Source organism: Schistocerca nitens, chromosome 1, assembly GCF_023898315.1.
Source record: "Schistocerca nitens isolate TAMUIC-IGC-003100 chromosome 1, iqSchNite1.1, whole genome shotgun sequence".
In the NCBI taxonomy this organism is placed as follows: domain Eukaryota; kingdom Metazoa; phylum Arthropoda; class Insecta; order Orthoptera; family Acrididae; genus Schistocerca; species Schistocerca nitens.
The window spans coordinates 1,111,402,325-1,111,429,626 of record NC_064614.1 but is presented as its reverse complement, the minus strand read 5'-3'; the positions used below and the strand labels follow the sequence as shown (position 1 = coordinate 1,111,429,626).

The 27,302-nt window shown below is 44.3% G+C and overlaps 1 protein-coding gene across 1 annotated transcript in view; it reads right to left on the bottom strand.

Annotated features, from left to right (window-relative positions):
* Nucleotides 1-27,302, bottom strand: part of LOC126199011 (protein unc-93 homolog A-like) — a 315,006-nt gene that overhangs the window by 151,383 nt on the left and 136,321 nt on the right. The window contains exon 2 of the mRNA XM_049935695.1: nt 14,551-14,837. Coding sequence (XP_049791652.1) covers nt 14,551-14,837 — 287 coding nt within the window. The remainder of the gene's footprint in view (nt 1-14,550; nt 14,838-27,302) is intronic.

The window sequence follows — 27,302 nt, the reverse complement described above, 5'->3', positions numbered from 1 at the left end:
GGTTCCTGGTGTGTCCGCTGTGCCGTGCGTGTGATCATTGCTTGTACAGCCCTCCCGCAGTGTCCGGAGCAAGTATGGTGGGTCTGACACACCGGTGTCAATGTGTTCTTTTTTCCATTTCCAGGAGTGTAATTTCTGAAATCTAGCTATCAAGTGTAACCTACTCCACCTCTTCCGAGCCGATTGCTGGTTCCAGCCTACATTATCCCTGCATAACTGCAATCTTACTCGCCTCGTACCATCGTTATGTCCTCTCTTGAACCTTCCCAATAATCAACACAGATTTTTTTATATCATTTCCTGTCTAATCCCAGCTGTATTCAAACACATTCCATAGATATTGTTGCAAAGAGTCTACAACGCCATCATTCTCACAGAATTCAAGGCTAGATTCATCAGCAAAATCTCACCAAGCTTCAGATGATTGTTTTTATTCTTATCTGTATATTTTCCATTGTTTTATTAAAAATACTAAAGAGGGCTGACATGGTCACTGCAGCACGTCCCCTACATCTCCATCTGCATCCCCATCTTTATTCACTGCCAGAGAAAGAAGCCAAGCACTCAGAAGACATAGCTGGATGTCAACGTATCTTCGTACATGTACACAGCCATCAGAGTCCATTAATGTTCTTTGTGTTTCGTGTAGTTAGTATTTCGTGTAGTTACGATTCCTGACAGGGTATATAAGGGGCGTGAACAGCTTCAGACATTGAGTGATCACTGTGAAGGATACGTAGATGCCGGGTACTCGTGTGACACGGCGTTATTAGCACCTGACAAAGTTGGAAAGGAGCCTTATTGTCGGTCTCCATTTGGCCAGCTGGTCGAATTGTGTAATGTCCAGATTTGAGGGGCATTCGGATGTGACTATGGTCTGATGTTGGACTGCATCGGAACGTGTTGATGTTCCAGTCGACCCCGTCTGACCACCACAAGGGAGGATCGCTGTATTGTGTATGAAGAACATCGTAATCACTTCACATCACCAAGAATTGGTAATGGACTCGCTGTAACATTCTGTGTCTTGTCGGGCCACTGGTCAGGGAATACCTGGAGCCGGACTACGGAATTAACGTCCAATATGTACGCTGCCATTAACTCTACAACAGAAACGACTGCGTTTGGAACGAGGCCATAACTGAGAATCGTGGAGTACTGATGAATAGGATCAGTGATGTGTCGCGCTTCTCCATTACCCCAGATTTCTATCGTCGGCCGCTGAATATGATGGCGACATAGGGTTAGGTCCCATTCTTCTTTTCACTCCTGACTTCATTGTGTGGGAAGCCATCATGTATGACTTCAGGTCATGGCTGATAGTGAATGAGGAAGCTCTGTTGGGATAACAGTACACCACAGACACCCTGCGTCTGCTTAAGTTACCTATCAAGTAACGGCATCGTGGTGCCATTTTTCTACAGCACTGCTCGTCCACACAAGCGACGCGGATCTGTGAACTGTCTGCGCGATGCTGAGGTACTTCCACAGTCAGCAATATCACCAGACATATACGTCCGCCCCCGGTAGCTGAGTGGTCAGTGCGACAGAATGTCAATCCTAAGGGCCCGGGTTCGACTCCCGGCTGGGTCGGAGATTTTCCCCGCTCAGGGAAGGGTGTTATGTTGTCCTAATCATCATAATTTCATCCCCACCGACGCGCAAGCCGCCGAAGTGGCGTCAAAACGGATGACTTGCACCCGGCGAACTGTCTACCGGACGGGAGGCCCTAGTCACACGACATTTACATTTGTTTATCAGATATATACGCCATGGAACAGGTGTGAGACCAGGTCCGACGCAAACACCGTCTCAGTGATAGTATCTAAGATATCAAGGACCAATTACGAGACCGAGTGGTTCTTGGCGCTTCAGTCTGGAACCGCGCTACCGCTACAGTTGCAGGTTCGAATCCTGCCTCGGGCATGGATGTGTGTGATGTCCTTAGGTTAGTTAGGTTTAGGTAGTTCTAAGTTCTAGGGGACTGATGACCTCAGATGTTAAGTCCCACAGTGCTGAGAGCCATTTGAACCAATTTTGGGTCAATTTACCTCAGGAGAGGAGACAACTGCTTTCTGACACCCGTTCCTACCAAATCAGTGAGTGCAAGCTAGAAGGCACAAGGCGTATTTTAGTGTTTATTCAAAAATGTTTTGCAGACCAAAATTCTCGCCGCCAGTATTATAGTGCTAACTCCAGTGGCCTACGTGCCGGACTCAGGCAACACCCTAGCATAAAAACAGTGTGCTCTGGTAATCTGCTGAATTTCAGTTTCCCTCGTGCCATTTTTGAGCGACCAATGGGATGAATGGGGAGACACATGCTGCCCGCGGGATGCAACTATACTCGTTAGTCTAGGGAAGTCGCTCTCTGTGGTCTCGATTCTCCAGGGCACGCCCTACTGCACTCCGAACTGGCGAACCTAAGCCACACTTTACCTTTTGTACCTTATGTTTTATTTCTATATATTTACGACGCCCACAACAACTCTGACACCTGCAGAAGTCCATACATCCTGGCCATATGAGGGAAACGACATACTGATAAGTAGGTTCATATTGCCAAGAGTTTTATAAATCTGACTGGACTTACAGTAGTAGCACGACATAACACCTCAGTCCACGAATTATCAAAATTTGATTTTATTCTGTTATTGTTGCATTAACATCATAAAAAAAATGTGTGTGAAATCTTATGGGACTTAACTGCTAACGTCATCAGTCCCTAAGCTTACACACTACTTAACCTAAAGTATCCTAAGGACAAACACACACACCCATACCCGAATGAGGACTCGAACCTCCGCCGGGACCAGCCGCACAGTCCGTGACTGCAGCGACCTAGACCGCTCGGCTAATCCCGTGCGGCAACATCATATATGAAGGGCTTATTTCAATAGTGGTACAAGTCCGTTTTTGTTCATTTTGAGATACAGAGTCCTAAAGTTAAATGAGTGCTGAAAAATCTGCAGATGAGATATCAGAAATATTCAAGCATATGGCTACTTGCTAGAGATGAATCTTTCTTTCTGTTTGTTTGGGTCATTAATTTCAGAAGCATTATAGGCAGAAAAGTGGAGGTAATGGACTTGTATCACTATTGAAATAAGCCATATCTCTCAGCCCATGAAGTCCCATTTCGTTGCCTCCACCCCTTCTGGGTGCTTCATTTTATTTGTCAGGCCACTGCACAGTGCATGCCAGAGCTTATTTCTACAGTATTATCAATTTTCTCTCCTATTTCATTCGCCTATTGAACGAAAGAAAAAAGATTCTCCTTGTGGCCCTGCAATTGCAGGAGAATGGTCACACACTCTTCTTCGGATACAGCTCTTCTAAATTTAGTCAACTAGGTTCCTCAAGAACCAAAAGGTCTTTTATCCAAGGATTTCCATTTCATTTTCTTGAGTATTTGTGCCGCTCTTTTGAATGGGCTATACCGACCATTTACGATGTTAGTAACGCGTTACTAAATTCGGTCGATGTCTACAGCTCACCTGTTTTATAAGGATTCGAGAATTGATCGAACTGTCGTCTTGTATGCGATTTACTTTACAAATGCACTGCCTTTTCCTAGACCCCTACCAGTGCATCTAAGTCTTCGAATCGTCTTTAAGGACCCGAGATTACTTGTAGTTCGCGTGCCATTTGTTACAGACGAATCTGAAAATAACTTAAGTGTACTATACGTTGTCTGTAGATGCCATCTGCTGCGATGTATTGTAGCCACATTGTCTCGGCAAAACACAAAAAGGGCTTCAAAGGGTGCAGGCCGAACACAGAAAGAACGTAGATACAGGAACCATTGATGTAACAGTTGTAAATTGTCGTAGCTGTGTTTGGACAGCACCAGAGCTGCAAGCACTAATAGAAAGCACTGATGCTTAAATCGCTATAGGCACTGAAAGTTGGCTAAAGCCGGAGATAAGTCCAATTGAAATTTTTTGCGAAGAGCCTAAACGTGTTCCGAAATAATAGACTAAACACAGTTGGCGGTGACGTTTTTGTTGCTGTTAGAAGTAGTTTATCTTATCGCGAAATGTAAGTACAGTGTGCGGCAGAACCGACTAAGCAGTTTCTATCGATTGCCGCTGCGGCTGTGGTAGGGGTAGGCAGTTGCACGTGGTCTGCCTTTGTTCAGCCGTTGACCTCATTTCAGTAGCCAACATGGTCTGGACCGGTGCACATCGTGGTTTTGCCGTTCGCGCTCATTATGAAAACAACAGATCTGTGATCCCTACACAACGAGCTTTTCGGCGACAGTTCAACATTCCACGCAACAATGCCGTTCTTAATGCAAACACAATTCGGCCCTGGGTTTTCCAGTTGGAGGAAACTGGTAGCACACTAAGAACAGATACAGATGGCCGACGCAGATCCATCAGAACGCCAGAAAATGTGCAGCGGGTGAGAACAGCAGTTCAACAATAGCCGCAACGTTCAGCTCGACGACATGCTGTTGCATTGGGGATTCCTGACCGCAGTTTGAGAAGGATTCTGCAATGCGATTTGAAGTTCCATCCTTTCAAAATAATGATTGCTCAAGAATTACGCTCAGTAGACTACGCCAAATGCTTTCTCAGATCCCTCTGAATACAGCGTTCTTCAGCAGTGACGAGGCACATTTTCATCTTAGTGGGTGCGTGAATAAGCAAAACTTTCGCTATTATTCATGAACGCAACATTCTCCTGAAGTGCCTGTGTGGTGTGCCATATCACAATGTGGCGTGGTACGCCCTTACTTTTTTGAGAAGGAAGGAGTGATCGTGACAGTGAATTCCACACGTTATGTTTCAATGTTGCAAACTTTTCTGCAACCCAGAATGGACGAGATTGTTGAAGAATATGGACTGGGGTATTGTGGTTCCAACAGGATGGAGCTACTGCTCACACAGCTCGAATTTCACTTGATGTTTTGAGAGAAATGTTTCCGGAACGCCTCGTCTGTTTGAGGGGTGACGTCGGGTGGCCTGCGCGGTCACCAGATTGGAGCATTTGTGACTACTTTCTATGGGAATATCTGAAGGAAAATGTTTTCAAAAGCCGCCCTTACACCCTGCCAGAGTTAAAATAGTGGATTATTGGCAAAGTGAGTGCCATACCTCGCGATATGTATGCAAGAGCTGTTCGAAATTTCAGGGATCGTGTACAACAATGTACTGATGCTAACGGCCGCCATCTTGAGGACATTATTTTCAAAACTAAATGAATGTAAAATGGTACATTATACTAATTTAGAAAATAAAGACATTTTTCTCTATACATTCAGATTTACTTTTTATTGCTCCTTAAAACTGCTTAGTCAGTTCTGCCACACCCTGTAGATAGTTCCTATGAGTTAGTACGGGCAGAGGCCATTCTTGGCAACCGGAATAAAATAATAAATGGATCCTTTTACCGACATCCCGATTCAGATGATGCAATTGCTGAAAGATGTTTGGACAACATGGTTGTGAATTAACAGCGATTGATATAAATTAACTTAGTATTAGAAAAGTCTAAATCGCGTTATTTTGTTTATTTAGAGCTGTAAAGATGTGTAACGTAGAAATAGATATCCTCAGAGTAGTGAAACAACTTAAATCACATAACAAAAGCAATTCTTCCGGTCCAGACTGTATACTAGTTGGGTTCCTTTCAGAGTACTCTTACAATAGCTCCATACTTAACAACCATATACAAGCGTCCGCTCGACGAAAGATCCGTACCAAAAGACTGGAAAGTTGCACAGGTCACACCAATACTCAAGAAAGGCAGTAGAAGTAATCTACTAAATTACAGGGCCATATCATTAACGTCGATATGCAGCAGGATTTTGGAACATATTTCGTATTCGAACATTATTGCATTACCTCGAAGAGTGCGGTATATTGACAGAGTCAACACGAATTTAGATAACATCGTTCTTGTGAAACACAACTAGCTATTTACTCACACGACGTGTTGAGATGTACTGACAAGGGATTTCAAATTGATTCCGTATTTCTAGATTTCCAGAAGGCTTTTGACACTGTACCACACAAGCGACTTGTAGTGAAATTGCTTGCTTATGGAATATCGTCTGAGTTATCTGACTTGATTCATGATTTCCTGCCAGAGAGGTCACAGTTCTTAGTAATTGGTGGAAAGTCATCGAGCAAAACGGAAGTGATTTATGGCGTTCTCAGAGGTAGTGTTATAGGCCCTTTCGTGTTCCTTATCTAAATAAACGATTTAGGAGACAATCTGAGCAGCGGTCTTAGCCTATTTGCGTATGCTGCTGTCGTTTATCGACTAGTAAAGTCGTCAGAAGATCCTAACAAGTTGCAAAAGGATTTAGAAATGATATCTGTATTGTGCAAAAATTCGAAATCGACGCTAAATAACGAAAAGTATGATGTCATCCACATGAATGCTAAAAGAAATCCGTTAAACTTCATTTACGCGATACATCACTCAAGTCTAAAGGCCGTAAATTCAACTAAAGACCTAGGAATTACAATTACGAACACACAGAAAAATTTGTGGGGAAGGCTAACCAAAGACAGCGTTTTACTGGCAGAACACTTAGAAAATGTGACAGATCTACTAAAGAGATTGCCTACATTACGCTTATCCGTCCTCTTTTAGAATATTGCTGGGCGGTGTGGGATCCTTACCAGTTAGGCCTGACGGAGTACACGAAGAAAGTTCAAAGAAGGGCTTCACGTTTTGTGTTATCACGAAATAGGGGGGAGAGTGTCACTGAAATGATACAGGATTTGGGGTGGCATCATTAAAACAAAGGCGTTTTTCGTTACGATGGAAGCTTCTCACGAAATTTGAATCACCTACTTTCACCATCGAATGCGAAAATATTTTGTTGACGCCGACTTACATACAAAGAAACGATCATCATAATAAAATGAGGGAAATCAGAGCCTTCACGAAAAGATATAGGTGATAGTTTCTTCCGCGCTGTACGAGATTGGAATAATAAAGAATTATTGGGTAGAAGACCAGATGAACCCTCCGCCAGGCACTTAAATGTGATTTGCAGAGTATCCATGAAGATGTAGATGTATTTAGGTGTTCACTTTTTTAATCAATGTGTCAGACTTGATTGCCTTCATGTACTTCCACTTATCGAGTATTTTAATTGTATTTTTATGTATCAAATACCTACTATTTGAACACGTTTTTATTACTGTAGGTCGCATTCTTGTCTGTTTGTCGGGTACAAATTTTGAAATTGATCTTAAACTCACTTTCCAATTAGGTAGAGAGTTGAAACTTTCCACGTAACTGACAACTGAATGAATGACAATGCAATATTAACCAACTTTCGTGTCTAGTGTATGGCGGAGGGTACTTTGCGTAGCACTGCTATTTCCCCTTTTCCTGCTCTAGTTGTAAATGTTTCGCGGTAATAATGATTGCTGGTAATCCTCTGTGTTAGCTCGATTCTTTCAATTTTTACCTTCGCGGTATTTTCGCGAGATAAACGAAGGAGGGAGCAATGCGCTGGTTGACTCAGGTGAAGAGAAACTGAAATAAACCTGAAATTTATCGCATGTCTCTATCGTAATTCATCAAAATGTTTGAAATCGATTGAAAAATTTGACGCACGCAAGACTAATAAGGAGAAAATGATCATTTAAATAAAAAACTTTTTAATGTAACAAATTTTTAAAATGGAGTAAAGGGTATAAAATAATTTTTCCTATCCCCATACACATTTCTAATCCCATACGGATAGTCCTGAAAAATTGTGATTTTGAATTTTTGATAGCTGTGACAATACTGGTAAAATTAAAACGAAAGACGCATGCAATACATAACTGATGTAAGAATAGTTCATCACCTTAATATTGTCTATTGCATGCGAACCACATTTTTCGTTTAATATGTTGTCATGGGTATTAAAAATTCACAAGTGCAAATTTTCAGGGTTAGAAATATGTATCGGGCTAGGAGAAATTATTTTATACTTTTTAGTCCGTTTTAAAAACGTGTTACATTAAAAAGATTTTTACTTAAATAACTATTCTCGTTGAAGTTCCTCCTGCCTTTGGAGAATGGAAGGCAAAGAACGAATATGAAATACTTTCGGAGGTTTTTGTCAACGATTATTCAGATGTCCTAGTGAGAATTAAGGCCCGAATGACTGTATGTTTGAATGTTTACATGTTCTGAGGGCGAATGCAGCGACAGTGACATGATTAGTTCTGTAAAGAAGCATAAGGCGGCAATATTGTCAAGTAATTCCGACAATAACTATGAAGCTGATTAAATATCTTCAACATTTCACGGCCCTGTCAGCAACTGTGTAAATATTAATTTTAATTTTAATAATTAACAGCCTCAGTTGCAACGCTTACCTTGAATTTACCTAGGTTTCAGTCGGGATAACCCAACCTTCTTAAGAATAACAGTACCTACCGTTTGTCCATAGTGGACACCGTCAAGCTAAAACTACAAATCCATAAATCATCGTCAGACTATAAAACTTATCTGGAACTGCCTCGGCCCCACTTCGCGACCGCGATGCGGCAGCCACTAGTACCAAAAACTCCAGTGCCATGAACAGATGGCCTAAATTTCCCAGTTGAGGATTCATAGCACGGACAGCTCAATCGAGGTGGTACCATAGATTTAAGACTGGGTTTTAATCCTGGGAGTTTCGTAGACAGGGTTGTTGTTGTTGTTGTTGTAGTCTTCAGTCCAGAGACTGATTTGATGAAACTTTCCATTCTACTCTATCCTGTGCAAGGTTCTTCATCTCCCAGTACCTACTGCAACCTACATCCTTCTGAATCCGTTTAGTGTATTCATCTCTTGGTCTCCCTCTGCGATTTTTACCCTCCACGCTGCCCTCCAATACTAAATTGGTGATCCCTTGATGCCTCAGAATATGCCCTGCCAACCGATCCCTTCTTCTTGTCAAGCTGTGCCACAAATTTCTCTCCTCTCCAATTCTATTCAATACCTCCTCATTAATTATGTGATCTACCCATCTAATCTTCAGCATTCTTCTGTAGCACCACATTTCGAAAGCTTCTATTTTCTTCTTGTCCAAACTATTTATCGTCAACGTTTCACTTCCATACATGGCTACACTCCATACAAATACTTTCAAAAACGACTTCCTGACACTTAAATCTATACTCGATGTTAACAAATTTCTCTTCTTCAGAAACGCTTTCGTTGCCATTGCCAGTCTACATTTTATGTCCTCTCTGCTTCGACCATCATCAGTTATTTTGCTCCCCAAATAGCAAAACTTATTTAATACTTTAAGCGTCTCATTTCCTAATCTAATTCCCTCAGCATCACCCCATTTAATTCGACCACATTCCATTATTCTCGTTTTGCTTTTGTTGATGTTCATCTTATATCCTCCTTTCAAGACCATGTCCACTTCGTTCAGCTGCTCTTCCAGGTCCTTTGGTGTCTCTGACAGAATTACAATGTCATCGGCAAACCTCAGAGTTTTTATTTCTTCTCTACGGATTTTAATTCCTACTCCAAATTTTTCTTTTGTTTCCTTTACTGCTTTCTCAGTATACAGATTGAATAACATCGAGGAGAGGCTACAACCCTGTCTCACTCCCTTCCCAACCACTGCTTCCCTTTCATGTCCCTCGTCTCTTATAACTGCCATCTGGTTTCTGTACAAATTGTAAATAGCCTTTCGCTCCCTGTATTTTACCCCTTTTACCTTCAGAATTTGGAAGAGAGTATTCCAGTCAACATTGTCGAAAGTTTTCTTGAAGTCTACAAATGCTAGAAACGTAGGTTTGCCTTTCCTTAATCTATTTTCTAAGATAAGTCATAGGGTCAGTATTGCCTCTCGTGTTCAAACATTTCTACGGAACCGAAACTGATCTTCCCCGAGGTCGGCTTCTACCAGCTTTTCCATTCGTCTGTAAAGAATTCTTGTTAGTATTTTGCAGCAGTGGCAATACAGGGTAATACAGTAAACTCATCCTGATCGTCTTCAAACCACGTACATACACGGTGAACTGTGTTACATGTTGTGTTGTCCTCCTGATGGATCCCGTCATGCTGAGGAAAAACAAACTGCAAGTAAGGGTGGAGATCCCCGCCTGGTTAGCCGAGCGGTCTAACGCACGACTTTCCGGAGCGGGAAGGAGCGCCTGGTCCCCAGCACAAATCCGCCCGGTGGCCTTGTGTCGAGGTCCGGTGAGCCAGCCAGACTGTGGATGGTTTTTAGGCGGTTTTCAAGCTGCCTCGACGAATGCGGGCTGGTTTCCCTTATTCCACCTCAGCTACACTATGTCGGCGATTATTGCGCAAACAGGTTCTCCACGTACGCATACACCACCACTACTCTACCACGCAAACAATGGGGTTACACTCGTCTGGTGCGAGACGTTCCCTGGGGGGTCCACCGGGGGCCGAACCGCACAGTAACACTGGGTTCGGTGTGGGGCGGCGGAGGGGTGAAGTGGACTGCGGTAGTCGTCATGGGGTTGTGGACCACTGCAGCTGCGGTGGGGACAGATCCTCTCCGTCGTTTGGTTCAAATGGCTCTGAGCAGTATGGGACTTTTCTAAGGTCATCAGTCCCCTAGAACTTAGAACTACTTAAACCTAACTAACCTAAGGACATCACACACTTCCATGCCCGAGGCAGGATTCGAACCTGCGACCGTAGCGGTCGCGCGGTTCCAGACTGAAGCGCCTAGAACCGCTCGGCCACTCCGACCGGCTTCTCCGTCGTTTCTAGGTCCCCGGTTCACATACAATACCAGACATAGAAAGGGTGGAGATGTCCCCCAAAGATAGATGTATAGTTGCGTTGATCCACTGCGCCTTCCAGAATGACTAAATCACCTGGGCAATGCCACGAAAACACTTTCCAGACCATACCCTCCCTCCTCGAGCTTGGAACCTTCTGACAACTGCTGTAGGCATCTACTTTCAGACGTTTGTCACTGTACATGCCAACGGCCATCTGTCCAAAGGAGCATAAGTGTGATTCATTTGGAAAGGCCGCCTTTCAGAATTCATGGACGTCCGGTTGTGGTACTGGCATGCAAATACCAGCTTCTGTCATTGATTAACAGCAGTCAGCATGGAAGCATGAACCAGGTGCCTTCTGTGGAGGCTCATACACAGTAATGTCCGCTGAACAGTCGTTGAGGAGAAACTGTTGGTAGCCCCTTGATTCATCTGGGCGGCCAGTTACTGAAAAGCTGTCTGTCTATTCGTCTGTACATATCTCTGCAGCCATCGTTCACCCCCTGTCACTTATTGCCTTTGGTACACCACAGTTGCCTCTGTGCTGGTTTCGGATAGCGCCATATTGCCATGCAAAGTATACGAGGTGCGACAATAAAGTAATGGGACTGAAGTGAAAAAAAAGTTGCTTACCGTTTTAGTCAAGTTTAGTGTTGTCTCCTTCACAGTAGCTCACTTCTGATTGCACACACTTTTTCAGCGCTTCTGCCACTGATGGTAACGTTTCTGGAACTCATCTTCTGTAATATCCTCCAAGACTCTCGTCAAAGCTTTTTGGACATCTTGTTTTGTTTGAAAATGGTGTCCCTTGACCGCCGTTTTGACTCTTGGACATAAAAAAAAGTCGCATGGAGCGATATCTAGCGAATAAGGTGGCTGTTGTAGAACTAAAATTTGTTTTGAGGTTAAAAATTGCTGTACTGACAGAGCAGCATGGGATGGCGCATTATCGCGATGTAGAATCCAATTATCAGCAATGTTGGCACCGGACACGAAGAACTCTTTTACGAAGTCTTTCTAAAATTTCTTTGTGGTAATATTGGTTAACTGGTTGTCCAGGAGGCACCCACTCTTTATGAACAATTCCCTTGGAATCAAAGAAGCACACAAGCATGCATTTGACTTTGACATGCGAGCTTATTTTGGTCTGGGTGATCCCTTTGAGCACCATTGCGAACTTTGGAGTTTTGTCTCTGGATCGTACTGAAAAAACCAACTTTCATCATCAGTGATAACACGGCTCTGAACTGATTTCCGTTTGCTCTAACAGATCGGCTGCCACAGTTTTCCCTGTTTCTCGCTGTTGTGGTGTGAGATTTTTGGGGACGATTTTTGCACAAATCTTTCTCATACCAAGATCTTCAGTTATTATTAGATGAACCGTTTCTCAATTGATATTCAGTTCTTCTGCAGTCATTTTCAAGGATAATCTTCTATAAGATCGTACGAATTCACGCACCCTGGCCAAGTTAACATCTGTCCGTGAGGTTGATGGTCGTCCACTGCGGTCTTCATCTTCAACATTCGTTCTACCTTCACTAAACATTTTATGCCAGTGAAAAACTTGAGCTCTTGACGTAACCTCCTCCCCAAAAGCCTTCCAAAGCTTACCGTAAGTTGTCGTCGCGTTTTCACCCAATTTAACGCAAAAAGAAATGGCATTCCGTTTCGCAATATTATGCGGTTCCATTTCCGTGACGAGAGACACAAACACGTGTTAACTTATTACAGCACAACTCACGACTGAGCTGTTGCATCAATGTGCCGCTTGGACTAGAAGCAGCTTATAGACCGAGGTCAAAGATGTTGTGCCTACGCAAGCCTGCAGGGTTGCCGCATCTTGCAAAGAAAATCAGTCTCATTACTTTATTGTCTCACCTCGTACATTGACCGCACTGGCATTCAAACAGTGTCCAAACTCAGCCATTTCGGAAATGCTCCCACCCTTGACCTGAAAGCCAATGACCGTGCCCTTTTGGAAGTCACATATGTTTCTCCGTTTTGGTATGACGAGAATGACTGCGCTGTTTTCATCATCCCCCCCCCTCCCCCAATAGGCTCTATATACACTGCACTACCAGTGCTGCCACCTGCTGTCTGTTGGTGGTTATTGCACTTTGACTCTCGGCATAGGTGGTGACCACATTAGTGTGACTGGACCACGTGTAAAGATCGCGTATCTCTGCTAAACATAATTTGGAAAAACGTGGACATGAACTATTTTTCAACTTACCAATCCATTATGGAGTGTCGTTTTCGATCCGCTCAAATATTTCATCATCATCATTTGATTATGCCTTTCAGCGTTCAGTCTGGAGCATAGTCCCCCTTATAAAATTCCTCCATGATCCCCTATTCAGTGCTAACGTTGGTGCCTCTTCTGATGTTAAGCCTATTACTTCAAAATCATTCTTAACCGAATCCAGGTACCTTCTCCTTGGTCTACCCCGACTCCTCCTACCCTCTACTGCTGAACCCATGAGTCTCTTGGGTAACCATGCTTCTCCCATGCGTGTAACATGACCCCACCATCTAAGCCTGTTCGCCCTGACTGCTACATCTACAGAGTTCATTCCCAGTTTTTCTTTGATTTCCTCATTGTGGACACCCTCCTGCCATTGTTCCCATCTACTAGTACCTGCAATCATCCTAGCTACTTTCATATCCGTAACCTCAACCTTACTGATAAGGTAACCTGAATCCACCTAGCTTTCGCTCCCATACATCAAAGTCGGTCGAAAGATTGAACGGTGCACAGATAACTTAGTCTTGGTACTGACTTCCTTCTTGCAGAAGAGAGTAGATCGTAGCTGAGCGCTCACTGCATTAGCTTTGCTACACCTCGCTTCCAGCTCTTTCACTATGTTGCCATCCTGTGAGAATATGAATCCTAAGTACTTGAAACCGTCCACCTGTTCTATATTTGTTCCTCCTATTTGGCACTCAATCCGTTTATATCTCTTTCCCACTGACATTACTTTCGTTTTGGAGATGATAATCTTCATACCATAATCCTTACATTTCTGATCTAGCTCTGAAATATTACTTTGCAAACTTTCAGTCGAATCTGCCATCACAACTAAGTCATCTGCATATGCGAGACTGCTTATTTTGTGTTCACATATCTTAATCTCACCCAGCCAGTCTATTGTTTTCAACATATGATCCATAAATAATATGAACAACAGTGGAGACAGGTTGCAGCCTTGTCTTACCCCTGAAACTACTCTGAACCATGAACTCAATTTACCGTCAACTCTAACTGCCTGACTATCTATGTAAAGACCTTTAATTGCTTGCAAAAATTTGCCTCCTAATATCGTAGAACAGAGAATAATTTCCTCCTAGGAACCCGGTCATACGCCTTTTGCAGATCTATAAAGCATAGATAGAATTCCCTGTTCCACTCGTAACACTTCTCCATTATTTGCCGTAAGCTAAAGATCTGGTCCTGATAACCTCTAAGAGGCCTAAAACCACACTGATTTTCATCCAATTTGTCCTCAAGTAATACTCGCATTTCCTTTCAACAATACCTGAGAAGATTTTACCCACAACGCTGTAGTTGTTGCAATCTTTTCTGTGTCCATGTTTAAAGATTGGTGTGATTACCGCTTTCGTCCAGTCTGATGGAACCTGTCCCGACTCCCACGCCATTTCAGTTATCCTGTGTAGCCATTTAAGACCTGACATTCCACTGTATTTGATGAGTTCCGACTTAATTTCATCCACCCCAGCCGCTTTATCGCACTGCAATCTATTGACCATTTTCTCCACTTCCTCAAATGTGATCCTATTTCCGACCAAAAATAATAGAAAAGACTTACCGAGGGAGGAGATGGCGTTGCCCAGGACGTTGGCGACGGGGAAGATGGTGAAGAAGACGCCGAAGAAGCGCACCTGGACGTCGTCGTCGCGCTGTCCGGCGAGGCTGGCGAAGCGGCGGGCGGCGGCGGTGAGGTAGGAGCACTTGGCGCACCAGAGCGGGCCGCCGCCCAGCCCAACCAGCGCAGCCGCCGGCAGCAGGGAGCCGCGCGTCGCCCAGAACTGCGCCGCCAGGTACGGCGTGTAGACCGCCATGCTCGCCACCAGCGTCCACTTGCAGCCCAGCCGCCTGCCAACAAGGGACGGCGCTGCACACTGTGCGCTCGAAGGCAAAGCACTCGCATTCAAGTTATAAAGCACGGCTTTATATCACAGGACTGGAAGCAGAGACTTGTGGTTTCTAATACAATATGCGTGAATTACACTACTGGCCATTAAAATTGCTACACCAAGAAGAAATGCAGATGATAAACGTGTATTCATTGGACAAATATATTATACTAGAACTGACATGTGATTACTATTCACGCAGTTTGGGTGCATAGATCCTGAGCAATCAGTACCCAGAACAATCACCTCTGGCCGTAATAACGGCCTTGATACGCCTGGGCATTGAATCAAACAGAGCTTGGATGGCGTGTACAGGTACAGCTGCCCATGCAGCTTCAACACGATACCACAGTTCATCAAGAGTAGTGACTGGCGTATTGTGACGAGCCAATTGCTCGGCCACCATTGACCAGACGTTTTCAATTGGTGAGAGATCTGGAGAATGTGCTGCCAGCATTCGAACATTTTATGTATCCGGGAAGGCCTGTACAGGGCCTGCAACATGCAATCGGGCATTATCCTGCTGAAATGTAAGGTTTCGCAGGGATCGAATGAAGGGTAGAGCCACGGAACGTAACACATCTGAAATGTAACGTCCACTGTTCAAAGTGCCGTCAGTGCGAACAAGAGGTGACGGATACGTGTAACCATTGGCACCCCATACCATCACGCCGGGGGATACGCCAGTATGGCGATGACGAATACACGCTTCCAATGTGCGTTCACCTCGATGTCGCCAAATACGGATGCGACCATCATGATGCTGTAAACAGAAACTGCATTCATCCGAAAAAATGACGTTTTGCCATTCGTACACCCACGTTCGTCGTTGAGTACACCATTACAGGCTCTCCTGTCTGTGATGCAGCATCAAGAGTAACCGCAGCCATGGTCTCCGAGCTGACAGTCCATGCTGCTACTGTGGTGTCACCGCCAGACACCACACTTGCTAGGTGGTAGCTTAAATCGGCCGCGGTCCATTAGTACATGTCGGACCCGCGTGTCGCCACTGTGTGATCGCAGACCGAGCGCGACCACATGGCAGGTCTCGAGAGACTGACTAGCACTCGCCCCAGTTGTACGACGACGTTGCTAGCGACTACACTGACGAAGCCTTTCTCTCATTTGCCGAGAGACAGTTAGAATAGCCTTCAGCTAAGTTAATGGCTACGACCTAGCAAGGCGCCATTAACCATTTGTAACGTTGCATGTACCTCAAGATAGTCTCACTTGTATCATCTAGAATGCTGTATACCAAAGGACAATATAAAAAAGTGTTCTAGTAGCTACGTTCTTTTCTTTATCACATTCATTACGAATCCTGTTCCAGACTTAACGCCAGACGGCGTGAGTTGACGCGTGCCCTTTCGGCTACTTCACTGTGGACTGGCTGCCTTAACAGTCCACTACAGCTACAAACGTCGAACTGTTCGTGCAGATGGTTGTTTTCTTGCAAACGTCCCCATATGTTGGCTCAGGGATCGAGACGTGGCTGCACGATCTGTTACAGCCATGTGGATAAGATGCCTGTCATCTCGACTGCTAGTGATGCGAGGCCGTTGGGATCCAGCACGGCATTCCGTATTACCCTCCTGAACCCACCGATTCCATATTCTGCTAACAGTCATTGGATCTCGACCAACGCGAGCAGCAATGTCGCGATACGATAAACCGCAATCGCGATAGGCTACAATCCGACCTTTATCAAAGTCGGAAACGTGATGGTACGCATTTCTCCTCCTTACACGAGGCATCACAACAACGTTCCACCAGGCAACGCCGGTCAACTGCTGTTTGTGTATGAGAAATCGGTTAGAAACTTTCCTCATGTCAGCACGTTGTAAGTGTCGCCACCGGCGCCAACCTTGTGCGAATGCTCTGAAAAGCATATGACAGCATCTTCTTCCTGTCGGTTAAATTTCACATCTGTAGCACGTCATCTTCGTGGTGTAGCAATTTTAATGGCCATAGTCTAGTTGTGAATGCGTGACAGATGGCAGCACTGTGCGGCGCACTGCGGCAGCGGCGAGAGTGAGAACCGTTTTTGATAATATTTCAAAAGGCAGTGTAATCGTTCCTGTTCTCCATTTTTGCTGTGTGATACCAATTAAAATTCATCGCTACTTGAATGAAATGTGCGGTGATGGACTCACGAATGCTTTGAATGTGTACTCGTGGGCGCAAAATTCAAAGGAGGCAGAGAAGGAAGAGAAGCGCAATCTGGTACCGCGCGCCGCGGAATTTGGATCCTCGCCAGACGTCATGGACGTCGAAGACCCCTAGAGGTCTCTGCATCATTGCGCCGTAAGCTGTGGCGGCGCGCGCCTCCTGGCCTGCATTTAGTGTGAGGGCGCCACAGTGGAACACTTGGATCCAACAGCCAATAGCGGCGCCCCCGATAGAGTATTCAAGCGCCTGCCTCTCACTCAGCCAGATGTCCCCCCTTCCCTCCATCTCTACACCCTTCATCTCCTTTCCCAAGGTGGCTTCCATCAACTCTCCCTCCCGGATGATGCCCTCTCTCCATCCATCTATCCCTCCTATCAACTCTGATCCTCACCCCCCGTCCTTTCCTCCGTCCTTTCCCTGGGCTCCCTCTTCCTCCCCTTCCATCCTGTTTTCTCCCCGCCTAACCTCTCCCTACCTCCCTTCTCCCTCCCCCCAAGTCCTTTTGTATTTCCCCTCCTCTGCCTTCCCCCCTCCCTGTCACGTCTGCCCAGCACCCCCCACCTCTCTTATGGCTCCTCATCCTCCATCGGCTCCTTTCCCCCCTTCCTCCCCCCCTTCGCTTTTCCTCTCCTTCCCCCCTTTTTTATTTTCCCATCATCTGTTCAGTTTCCTCCCACCTGCTCTCGGCTGTGGTATGTCATATTTGCCAACTTTTTAGTGCAATGTTCCAGTGAATGTTCAGAGTTGTTCGTCCTTCCAAAGTGTTGCGAACAGAAACCACGCTGTCGCTGGGTGTGAATTTTATGTCTTTTGAGAACAGAAACCAGACTGTCACCATGTTTTTTTAATTGTCTGTCTATTATTTTACCTGTCTGCTTCATATGTATTTTATTAACATCATCATCTCTTTGTTCTATGTTTTAAGTTCCACGTTTTTTTCGCCATGTTACGATTTAAATCTCCGATTTTATCGTCTGTTTTTATTATCTATTATTTTCATCTTTTTAAAACAAAGTCTGTAGGCTGAAGAGCAGCATACTAAGCTGCTGCCAGCCCGCCCCCTTCGGGGGGAATCGAAATTCAATAAAGAAAAAAAAGAAAAAAAAAGAAACTCAGCCAGAGAGTCTAATCTTGTGTACGTCTCTGGCCACATCGCCTCGCGTTAGACAGCTTACTTACTTTCTTGTTCTATGTAAGAGTGGACGTGGTTGTTAGGTTTCCTTGTGACTCGGTTGTTTCGATCTTGTTGTTCGTTCTGTCCTTCGTTGGTCGTGTCCGTCCTCTCCCGTTGTGTTGTTGTTCGCGGGCCGCTCCGCGGGTCCCGCCGCGCTTTCCGTCACTTCAACCCCGCGACAGTTCTGGTCGCAGTTACAACACGCAACTCTTGTGTTAAAAGAGGGAAACACAGACCGATAGCAGCGCCTCTAGTGGTATGGAGATCAACTAATAAAGGATAAAAATTGCGGGTTGCATCCCTCCTAGTTTATGTACGTTTAGGTTTTTCTTTTTTTCTTTTTTTTTTATTTTTTTAAATTTTCTTATCTCAGTTTTCTGGGCATGCTATGTAATTATTTTAGCTAGCATCATAATAAAATCATTTAAACACAGCTGTAGCACAGTGCAATACAGCAGTGACAGACTTATTATTAAGGAATATTCGTAGTCCAGTTTAGCTGCTACAATTTAATTTAGCTTCAGCCATTTACACTACAAGCTTGTTTCGACTTACTGTCTGTTTCAAGTGTTGCGTCTAGTTCTTATGACGCACAAAACATTCTGGAGCTTTTATAAGTTGATGGGAAGCCATATAAGTGAGTAAGTTTACAAGTATATTTTTGATTTGCGTCTGACAGTCGCTGCTCCTATGACGTTCTCTTCAGCAGCAATTGCCAGACGCAAACGTCAAAAATATATTTGCAAACTGACACACTTATACTGATTTCTATTAACCTATAAAAGCTCCAGGACGTTTTGTGCGTCATAAGAGCAAGATACAACACTAGATATTGACAGTAAGACGAAACAAGCTTGTAGTCTAAATAACTGTCACAAACTAAATAAAAATTGTAGCAGCTAAATTGGACTACAAATATTCCGGAATAATGTCATACTTTGACGTCTTACAAGCTGTCGGGTCAATGGAGGAAAAAATCTATTATTAAGAGAATACTCGGCAGTTGAAGAGGTTATCACAGTGTTAATTAATGAAGAATACTAAAATTTGTTACAATTGGGTCTTAGGACTGTAATTTCTGAGTACTTGTCCAGGAAACTTGCACTACTGACCACTAATTTCTTAAAAATATGTTCTTACCTCTTACGATTGTAAATGCTTCAATACAAAAAAGAAAACATCAGTATTAAGTACCAAAAATAGGAAATGTGGATGAAAACAGTGAAATTAAAATTTGAAGTTCATTAACACCAGTCCTGATATTAGCATCTGTATAACGAACACTTTCCACAGCACCACTAGTAGTGGTGGGCATAACTCACTATTAACAACAGTTTCACCTGATTCACTACTGATATTAGCAATTTCACAAGGAACACCTGCCACATGTTTTGAAAACACACCCCTGTTTAGCCTATGCCAAGTTTTATTCATAAAATTTTGTTTAAAAAAATGATTTTCACAAAGAAAAGAAGTAGCACAGTTCACATCAGGTGACAGTTTACAAACACTTTTCCACTTCAGAAGCAACTCTTGAGGTTGTTTTGGAAACCTGTAGAAATGCTTGTTGCTAACTTTCTCCAGTGTTTAGCAGAACAGTGTTCAACACACATTGTTGAAAATTGGAAATTGGTGGTAAGGACTATGGGACGAAACTGCTGAGGTCATCGGTCCCTAGGCTTACACACTAATTAAACTAACTTACGCTAAGGACAACACACACACACCCATGCCCGAGAGAGGACTCGAACCTCCGATGGGGGAAGCCGCGCGAACCCTGACAAGACGCCCTAGACCGCACGGCTACCCCGGGCGGCCACATTGTTGAACATTGGGCTGTGCAGCACACGACTACTACGTGTTTCCATATCTCAGTGACATCGTCGATGACGACTACATTGGGCATGCGTTCATTGAGAATTCACCATAGATCAATGGAAATGTGTTGCCTGTTCGGATGTATCAAGTTTTTTGTTGCACCACGTCCATTATCGTCTCCAGATCCACATTCCTGAAGGCGAACGTCCACTCGAAAAATGTACCACACCACGGATGTAGGCCGGTGGGAACAGTATTAATGCTCTGGGTGGCACTCCATGGTCTTGTGGCAGGAATCGAAGGCACCATGACCGCTACGGACTAAGCGAACGTTATTGAGGACCTCCTGGATCCCTTTATGGACTCTCAAGAAAGGAAGTGTCCAGGCGTCTCGGAGTGATTAAAGTGATCTTGCGAACTGAGGGTTCTGTACAAACTTAATTATAAGTCTAGACAGTTCATCCATTCCGGTATTCGAGGGTCTCTACCACTTTTTTCTGTTATCGACATTGATGATGGCAAGATATCGGTCCCAGGGATACCAAGACTTTCGACAACGTTTTAAATACAAGTCTCAAGTCAGATAACAAATGATATACACACATCAAAAATAGCTTTGCATCACCCTGGTTCCCAGAACTCCTGAAGATAGACGTTGACTGTGGACATTGTATCACAGACACAGTGCCCTTGATTGTTCAGAGATGTCACTTAACCCGCCCAAACATGTAAACAACCATGCACGAGGAGCGCCTATTAGGCGGAGAGGGTCCGACAGCCGATCAGTTCCAGTAATTCCGCCAGGAAGGAGGTACACAGCTCGTGTTGTTTGTAGTTCAACCATGCCTAGACGGTCAATACTGCGATTCGATTGCGTCCGCATTGTTACTTGGTGCCAGGAAGGACTCGCAAGAAAGGAAGTGTCCAGGCGTCTCGGAGTGAACAAAGTGATGTTGTTCGGACATGGAACAGATACAGAGACACAGGAACTGTCGAAGACATGCCTCGCTCAGACCGCCCAAGGGCTACTACTGCAGGGGATGATCACTACCTACGGATTATAGCATGGAGGAACCTTGACAGCAACGCCACCATGTTGAATAATGCTTTTCGTGTAGCCACAGGACGTCGTGTTACGACTCAAACTGTGCGCAATAGGCTGCATGATGCGCTTCACTCCCGACGTCCATGGCGAGGTCCATCTTTGCAACCACGAGACCATGCAGCGCGGTATAAATGGGCACAGAAACATGCCGAATGGACCGCTCAGGATTGGCATCACGTTCCCTTCACCGATGAGTGTCGCAAATGCCTTCAACCAGACAATCGTCGGAGACGTGTTTGGAGGCAACTCAGTCAGGCTGAACGCCTTAGACACACTGTCCAGCGAGTGCAACAAGGTGGAGGTTCCCTGCTGTTTTAGGGTGGCATTGTGTGGGACCGACGTACGCGGCTGGTGGTCATGGAAGGCGCCGTGCCGGCCAGAGTGGCCGCGATGTTCTAGGCGCTACAGTCTGGAAACGCGCGACCGCTACGGTCGCAGGTTCGAATCCTGCCTCGGGCATGGATGTGTGTGATGTCCTTAGGTTAGTTAGGTTTAATTAGTTCTAAGTTCTAGGGGACTGATGATCTCAGAAGTTAAGTCCCATAGTGCTCAGAGCCATTTGAACCATTTTTTTTAAGGCGACGTAACGGCTGTACGATACGTGAATGCCATCCTCTGACCGATAGTTCAACCATGTCGGTAGCATATTAGCGAGACATTCGTCTTCATGGACGACAATTCGCACCCCCATCGTGCACATCTTGTGAATGACTTCCTTCAGGATAACGACATCGCTCGACTAGAGTGGCCAGCATGTTCTCCAGAGATGAACCCTATTGAACATGCCTGGGATGGACTGGAAAGGGCTGTTTGTGAACGACGTGACCCACCAACCACTCTGAGGGATCTACGCCGTTGAGGAGTGGGACAATCTGGACCAACAGTGCCTTGATGAACTTGTGGATAGTATGCCACGACGAATACAGGCATGCATTAGTGCAAGAGGACGTGCTGCTGGGTATTAGAGGCACAGCAGTCTGGACCACCACCTCTGAAGGTCTCGCTGTATGGTTGTACAACATGCAATGTGTGGTTTTCATGAGCAACAAAAAGGGCGGAAATGATGTTTATGTTGCTCTCTATTACAATTTTCTGTTCTGAGCCCTGGAACTCCCGGAACCAAGGTGATGCAAAACTTTTTTTGATCTGTCTGATTACAGAATCACAATTTTCTCATTTTTTTTCTTTACTTCCACCGTGAAATGTTTGTTCTAGACAAATTTAATTCAAGAGGAAGTACCCCATAGGTTGTAACGAGTGAGTTTGCGAGTATCAAAATATGTGATACAAATGGCCGTATCTTTTGATTGCATTGACTTAGAAGATTCACTTTTTTACACCGCGAAGAGACTGTAGACCTTAATATGTGACAAATTCCAACTTCATACGGACAGTCATACAGAGAGACAGACACGGACAGACGGACAACAGAGTGATCGCATAGGTTTCCCTTCTTACCGCAGGAAAAGACGTTATAAAACTCCACTTAAATATTACTGGCTCGTTTTCGCAGATATCTGCGACAAAATACTTGATTCACAAACTCAGGTTTGTTCTGCACATTACGCCGCTTCCGGACAAAGCATGGAAACATGTGAATTTATCTTGTACGTGGAGTGTTGTTGGAGAGAACAGTGTTGGATGGAGTATTTACTGCCACTGCTGCAGGAAGTGCGTCGTGTTTACGGTAGGTCGCCACGCGGTAGGTAGACCTATCAACTTTTTAGTGGTAGCAGTAAAGCCAGGTATTTCTCGTATTGCAGCATTCGTGGCAGTCTCTCCTGAAAGGTAACCTTGTAGTAGCCACAAAGAACAGATAAAACTGTGTGAAACCGTTAGTAAGATTTTATTATCTCTACACACTGAGCGTTGTACCAGTTGACTTCTCGCAGGGGTTTGCTATATCTGAACTACTCTACGATCTAATATTTCTATGCAGACGCAGAAGTGCCGTGACTTCCATTTTTGTGCTCAGTCGTTATTACTCGTAATTTTCTACATTCGCGTATCTTACAGTATGACTGTACAGAATAACTGCTTTGTGTTTTGTGTTAATGTACTGGATATTTCAAGAATTGTAACTAACATGGTCACTAAACGAGAAACGTATTACAGTTTATGGAAACGACATATGTGGAGGCGGAGCGAGGTTTAAACTCTCGTCCATCCACCTTCATTCAAGGTTTCGCATGACTTTCCTGAATCATTTCAATGGATTGAGCCAATGAATTCTGGTCCCACTTTTGTCGGGATCTAGTTTCACCTCCTGTGACTTCCACATTGAAGGGGACGTTACACCATACTCAAAACTGTCTGTTTTATAAAGATGGATTATTTTGCCGTGAACAGGACGATTTCTTTACCTTTCACGTTGCAGCAATTGTGTTAGCGGAGTGTTAGAATGCACCTCTGGTATCATTCGTATTTGCATGCAAAACCATTGAACTGTGGGTAGTGACGATGGCAGATTTTAGTTTCAGAGCTTGGCTGGGTGAGGGGGATGAGCGCTGGAGAACGGGACGGCAACCCAGGAACTACACTTTATTTTTTTTGGTCATCAGTCTACTGACTGGTTTGATGCGGCCCGCCACAAATTCCTTTCCTGTGCTAACCTCTTCATCTCAGAGTAGCACTTGCAACCTATGTCCTCAATTATTTGCTTGACGTATTCCAATCTCTGTCTTCCTCTACAGTTTTTGCCCTCTACAGCTCCCTCTAGTACCATGGAAGTCATTCCCTCATGTCTTAGCAGATGTCCTATCACCCTGTCTCTTTTTCTTGTCAGTGTTTTCCAAATATTCCTTTCCTCTCCGATTCTGCGTAGAACCTCCTCATTCCTTACCTTATCACTCCACCTAATTTTCAACATTCGTCTATAGCACCACATCTCAAATGCTTCGATTCTCTTCTGTTCCGGTTTTCCCACAGTCCATGTTTCACTACCATACAATGCTGTACTCCAGACGTACATCCTCAGAAATTTCTTCCTCAAATTAAGGCCGGTATTTGATATTAGTAGACTTCTCTTGGACAGAAATGCCTTTTTTGCCATAGCGAGTCTGCTTTTGATGTCCTCCTTGCTCCGTCCGTCATTGGTTATTTTACTGCCTAGGTAGCCGAATTCCTTAACTTCATTGACTTCGTGACCATCAATCCTGATGTTAAGTTTCTCGCTGTTCTCATTTCTACTACTTCTCATTACCTTCGTCTTTCTCCGATTTACTCTCAAACCATACTGTGTACTCATTAGACTGTTAATTCCGTTCAGCAGATCATTTAATTCTTCTTCACTTTCACTCAGGATAGCAATGTCATCAGCGAATCGTATCATTGATATCCTTTCACCTTGTATTTTAATTTCACTCCTGAAGCTTTCTTTTATTTCCATCATTGCTCCCTCGATGTACAGATTGAAGAGTAGGGGCGAAAGGCTACAGCCTTGTCTTACACCCTTCTTAACACGAGCACTTCGTTCTTGATCGTCCACTCTTATTATTCCCTCTTGGTTGTTGTACATATTGTATATGCCCGTCTCTCCCTATAGCTTACCCCTACTTTTTTCAGAATCTCGAACAGCTTGCACCATTTTATATTGTCGAACGCTTTTTCCAGGTCGACAAATCCTATGAAAGTGTCTTGATTTTTCTTTAGCCTTGCTTCCATTATTAGCCGTAACGTCAGAATTGCCTCTCTCGTCCCTTTACTTTTCCTAAAGCCAAACTGATCGTCACCTAGCGCATTCTCAATTTTCTTTTCCATTCTTCTGTATATTATTCGAGTAAGCAGCTTCGGTGCATGAGCTGTTAAGCTGATTATGTGATAATTCTCGCACTTGTGAGCTCTTGCCGTCTTCGGAATTGTGTGGATGATGCTTTTCCGAAAGTCAGATGGTATGTCGCCAGACTCGTATATTCTACACACCAACGTGAATAATCGTTTAGTTGCCACTTCCCCCAATGATTTTAGAAATTCTGATGGAATGTTATCTATCCCTTCTGCCTTATTTGACCGTAAGTCCTCCAAAGCTCTTTTAAATTCCGATTCTAATACTGAATCCCCTATCTCTTCTAAATCGACTCCTGTTTCTTCTTCTATCACATCAGACAAATCTTCACCCTCATAGAGGCTTTCAATGAATTCTTTCCACCTATCTGCTCTCTCCTCTGCATTTAACAGTGGAATTCCCGTTGCACTCTTAATGTTACCACGGTTGCTTTTAATGTCACCAAAGGTTGTTTTGACTTTCCTGTATGCTGAGTCTGTCCTTCCGACAATCATATCTTTTTCGATGTCTTCACATTTTTCCTGCAGCCATTTCGTCTTAGCTTCCCTGCACTTCCTATTTATTTCATTCCTCAGCGACTTGTATTTCTGTATTCCTGATTTTCCCGGAACATGTTTGTACTTCCTCCTTTCATCAATCAACTGAAGTATTTCTTCTGTTACCCATGGTTTCTTCGCAGCTACCTTCTTTGTACCTATGTTTTCCTTCCCAACATCTGTGATGGCCCTTTTTAGAGATGTCCATTCCTCTTCAACTGTACTGCCTATTGCGCTATTCCTTATTGCTGTATCTATAGCGTTAGAGAACTTCAAACGTATCTCGTCATTCCTTAGTACTTCCGTATCCCACTTCTTTGCGTATTGATTCTTCCTGACTAATGTCTTGAACTTCAGCCTACTCTTCATCACTACTATATTGTGATACGAGTCTATATCTGCTCCTGGGTACGCCTTACAATCAAGTATCTGATTTCGGAATCTCTATCTGACCATGATGTAATCTAATTGAAATCTTCCCGTATCTCCCGGCCTTTTCCAAGTATACCTCCTCCTCTTGTGATCCTTGAACAGGGTATTCGCTATTACTAGCTGAAACTTGTTACAGAACTCAATTAGTCTTCCTCCTCTTTCATTCCTTGTCCCAAGCCCATATTCTCCTGTAACCTTTTCTTCTACTCCTTCCCCTACAACTGCATTCCACTCGCCCATGACTATTAGATTTTCGTCCCCCTTTACATACTGCATTACCCTTTCAATATCCTCATACACTTTCTCTATCTGTTCATCTTCAGCTTGCGACGTCGGCATGTATACCTGAACTATCGTTGTCGGTGGTGGTCTGCTGTCGATTCTGATTAGAACAACCCGGTCACTGAACTGTTCACAGTAACACACCCTCTGCCCTACCTTCCTATTCATAACGAATCCCACGCCTGTTATACCATTTTCTGCTGCTGTTGATATTACCCGATACTCATCTGACCAGAAATCCTTGTCTTCCTTCCACTTCACTTCACTGACCCCTACTATATCTAGATTGAGCCTTTGCATTTCCCTTTTCAGATTTTCTAGTTTCCCTATCACGTTTAAGTTCTGACATTCCACGCCCCGACTCGTAGAACGTTATCCTTTCGTTGATTATTCAATCTTTTTCTCATGGTAACCTCCCCCTTGGCAGTCCCCTCCCGGAGATCCGAATGGGGGACTATTCCGGAATCTTTTGCCAATGGAGAGATCATCATGACACTTCTTCAAATACAGGCCACATGTCCTGTGGATACACGTTACTTGTCTTTAATGCAGTGGTTTCCATTGCCTCCTGCATCCTCATGTCGTTGATCATTGCTGATTCTTCCGCCTTTAGGGGCAGTTTCCCACCCCTAGGACAAGAGAGTGCCCTGAACCTCTATCCGCTCCTCCGCCCTCTTTGACAAGGCCGTTGGCAGAATGAGGCTGACTTCTTATGCCGGAAGTCTTCGGCCGCCAATGCTGATTATTTATCAAAATTTAGGCTGTACCCGTGGTCTAGGGGTAGCGTCTTTGATTCATAATCAAACTACACTACTGGCCATTAAAATTGCTACATCACGAAGATGACGTGCTACAGACGCGAAATTTAACCGACAGGAAGAAGACGCTTTGATATGCAAATGATTAGCCTTTCAGAGCATTCACACAAGTTTGGCGCCGGTGACGACACCTACAACGTACTGACATGAGGAAAGTTTCAACCGATTTCTCATAAACAAAGAGTAGTTGACCGGCGTTGCCTGGTGAAACGTTGTTGTGATGCCTCGTGTAAGGAGGAGAAATGCGTACCATCACGTTTCCGACTTTGATAAAGGTCGGATTGTAGCCTACCGCGATTGCGGTTT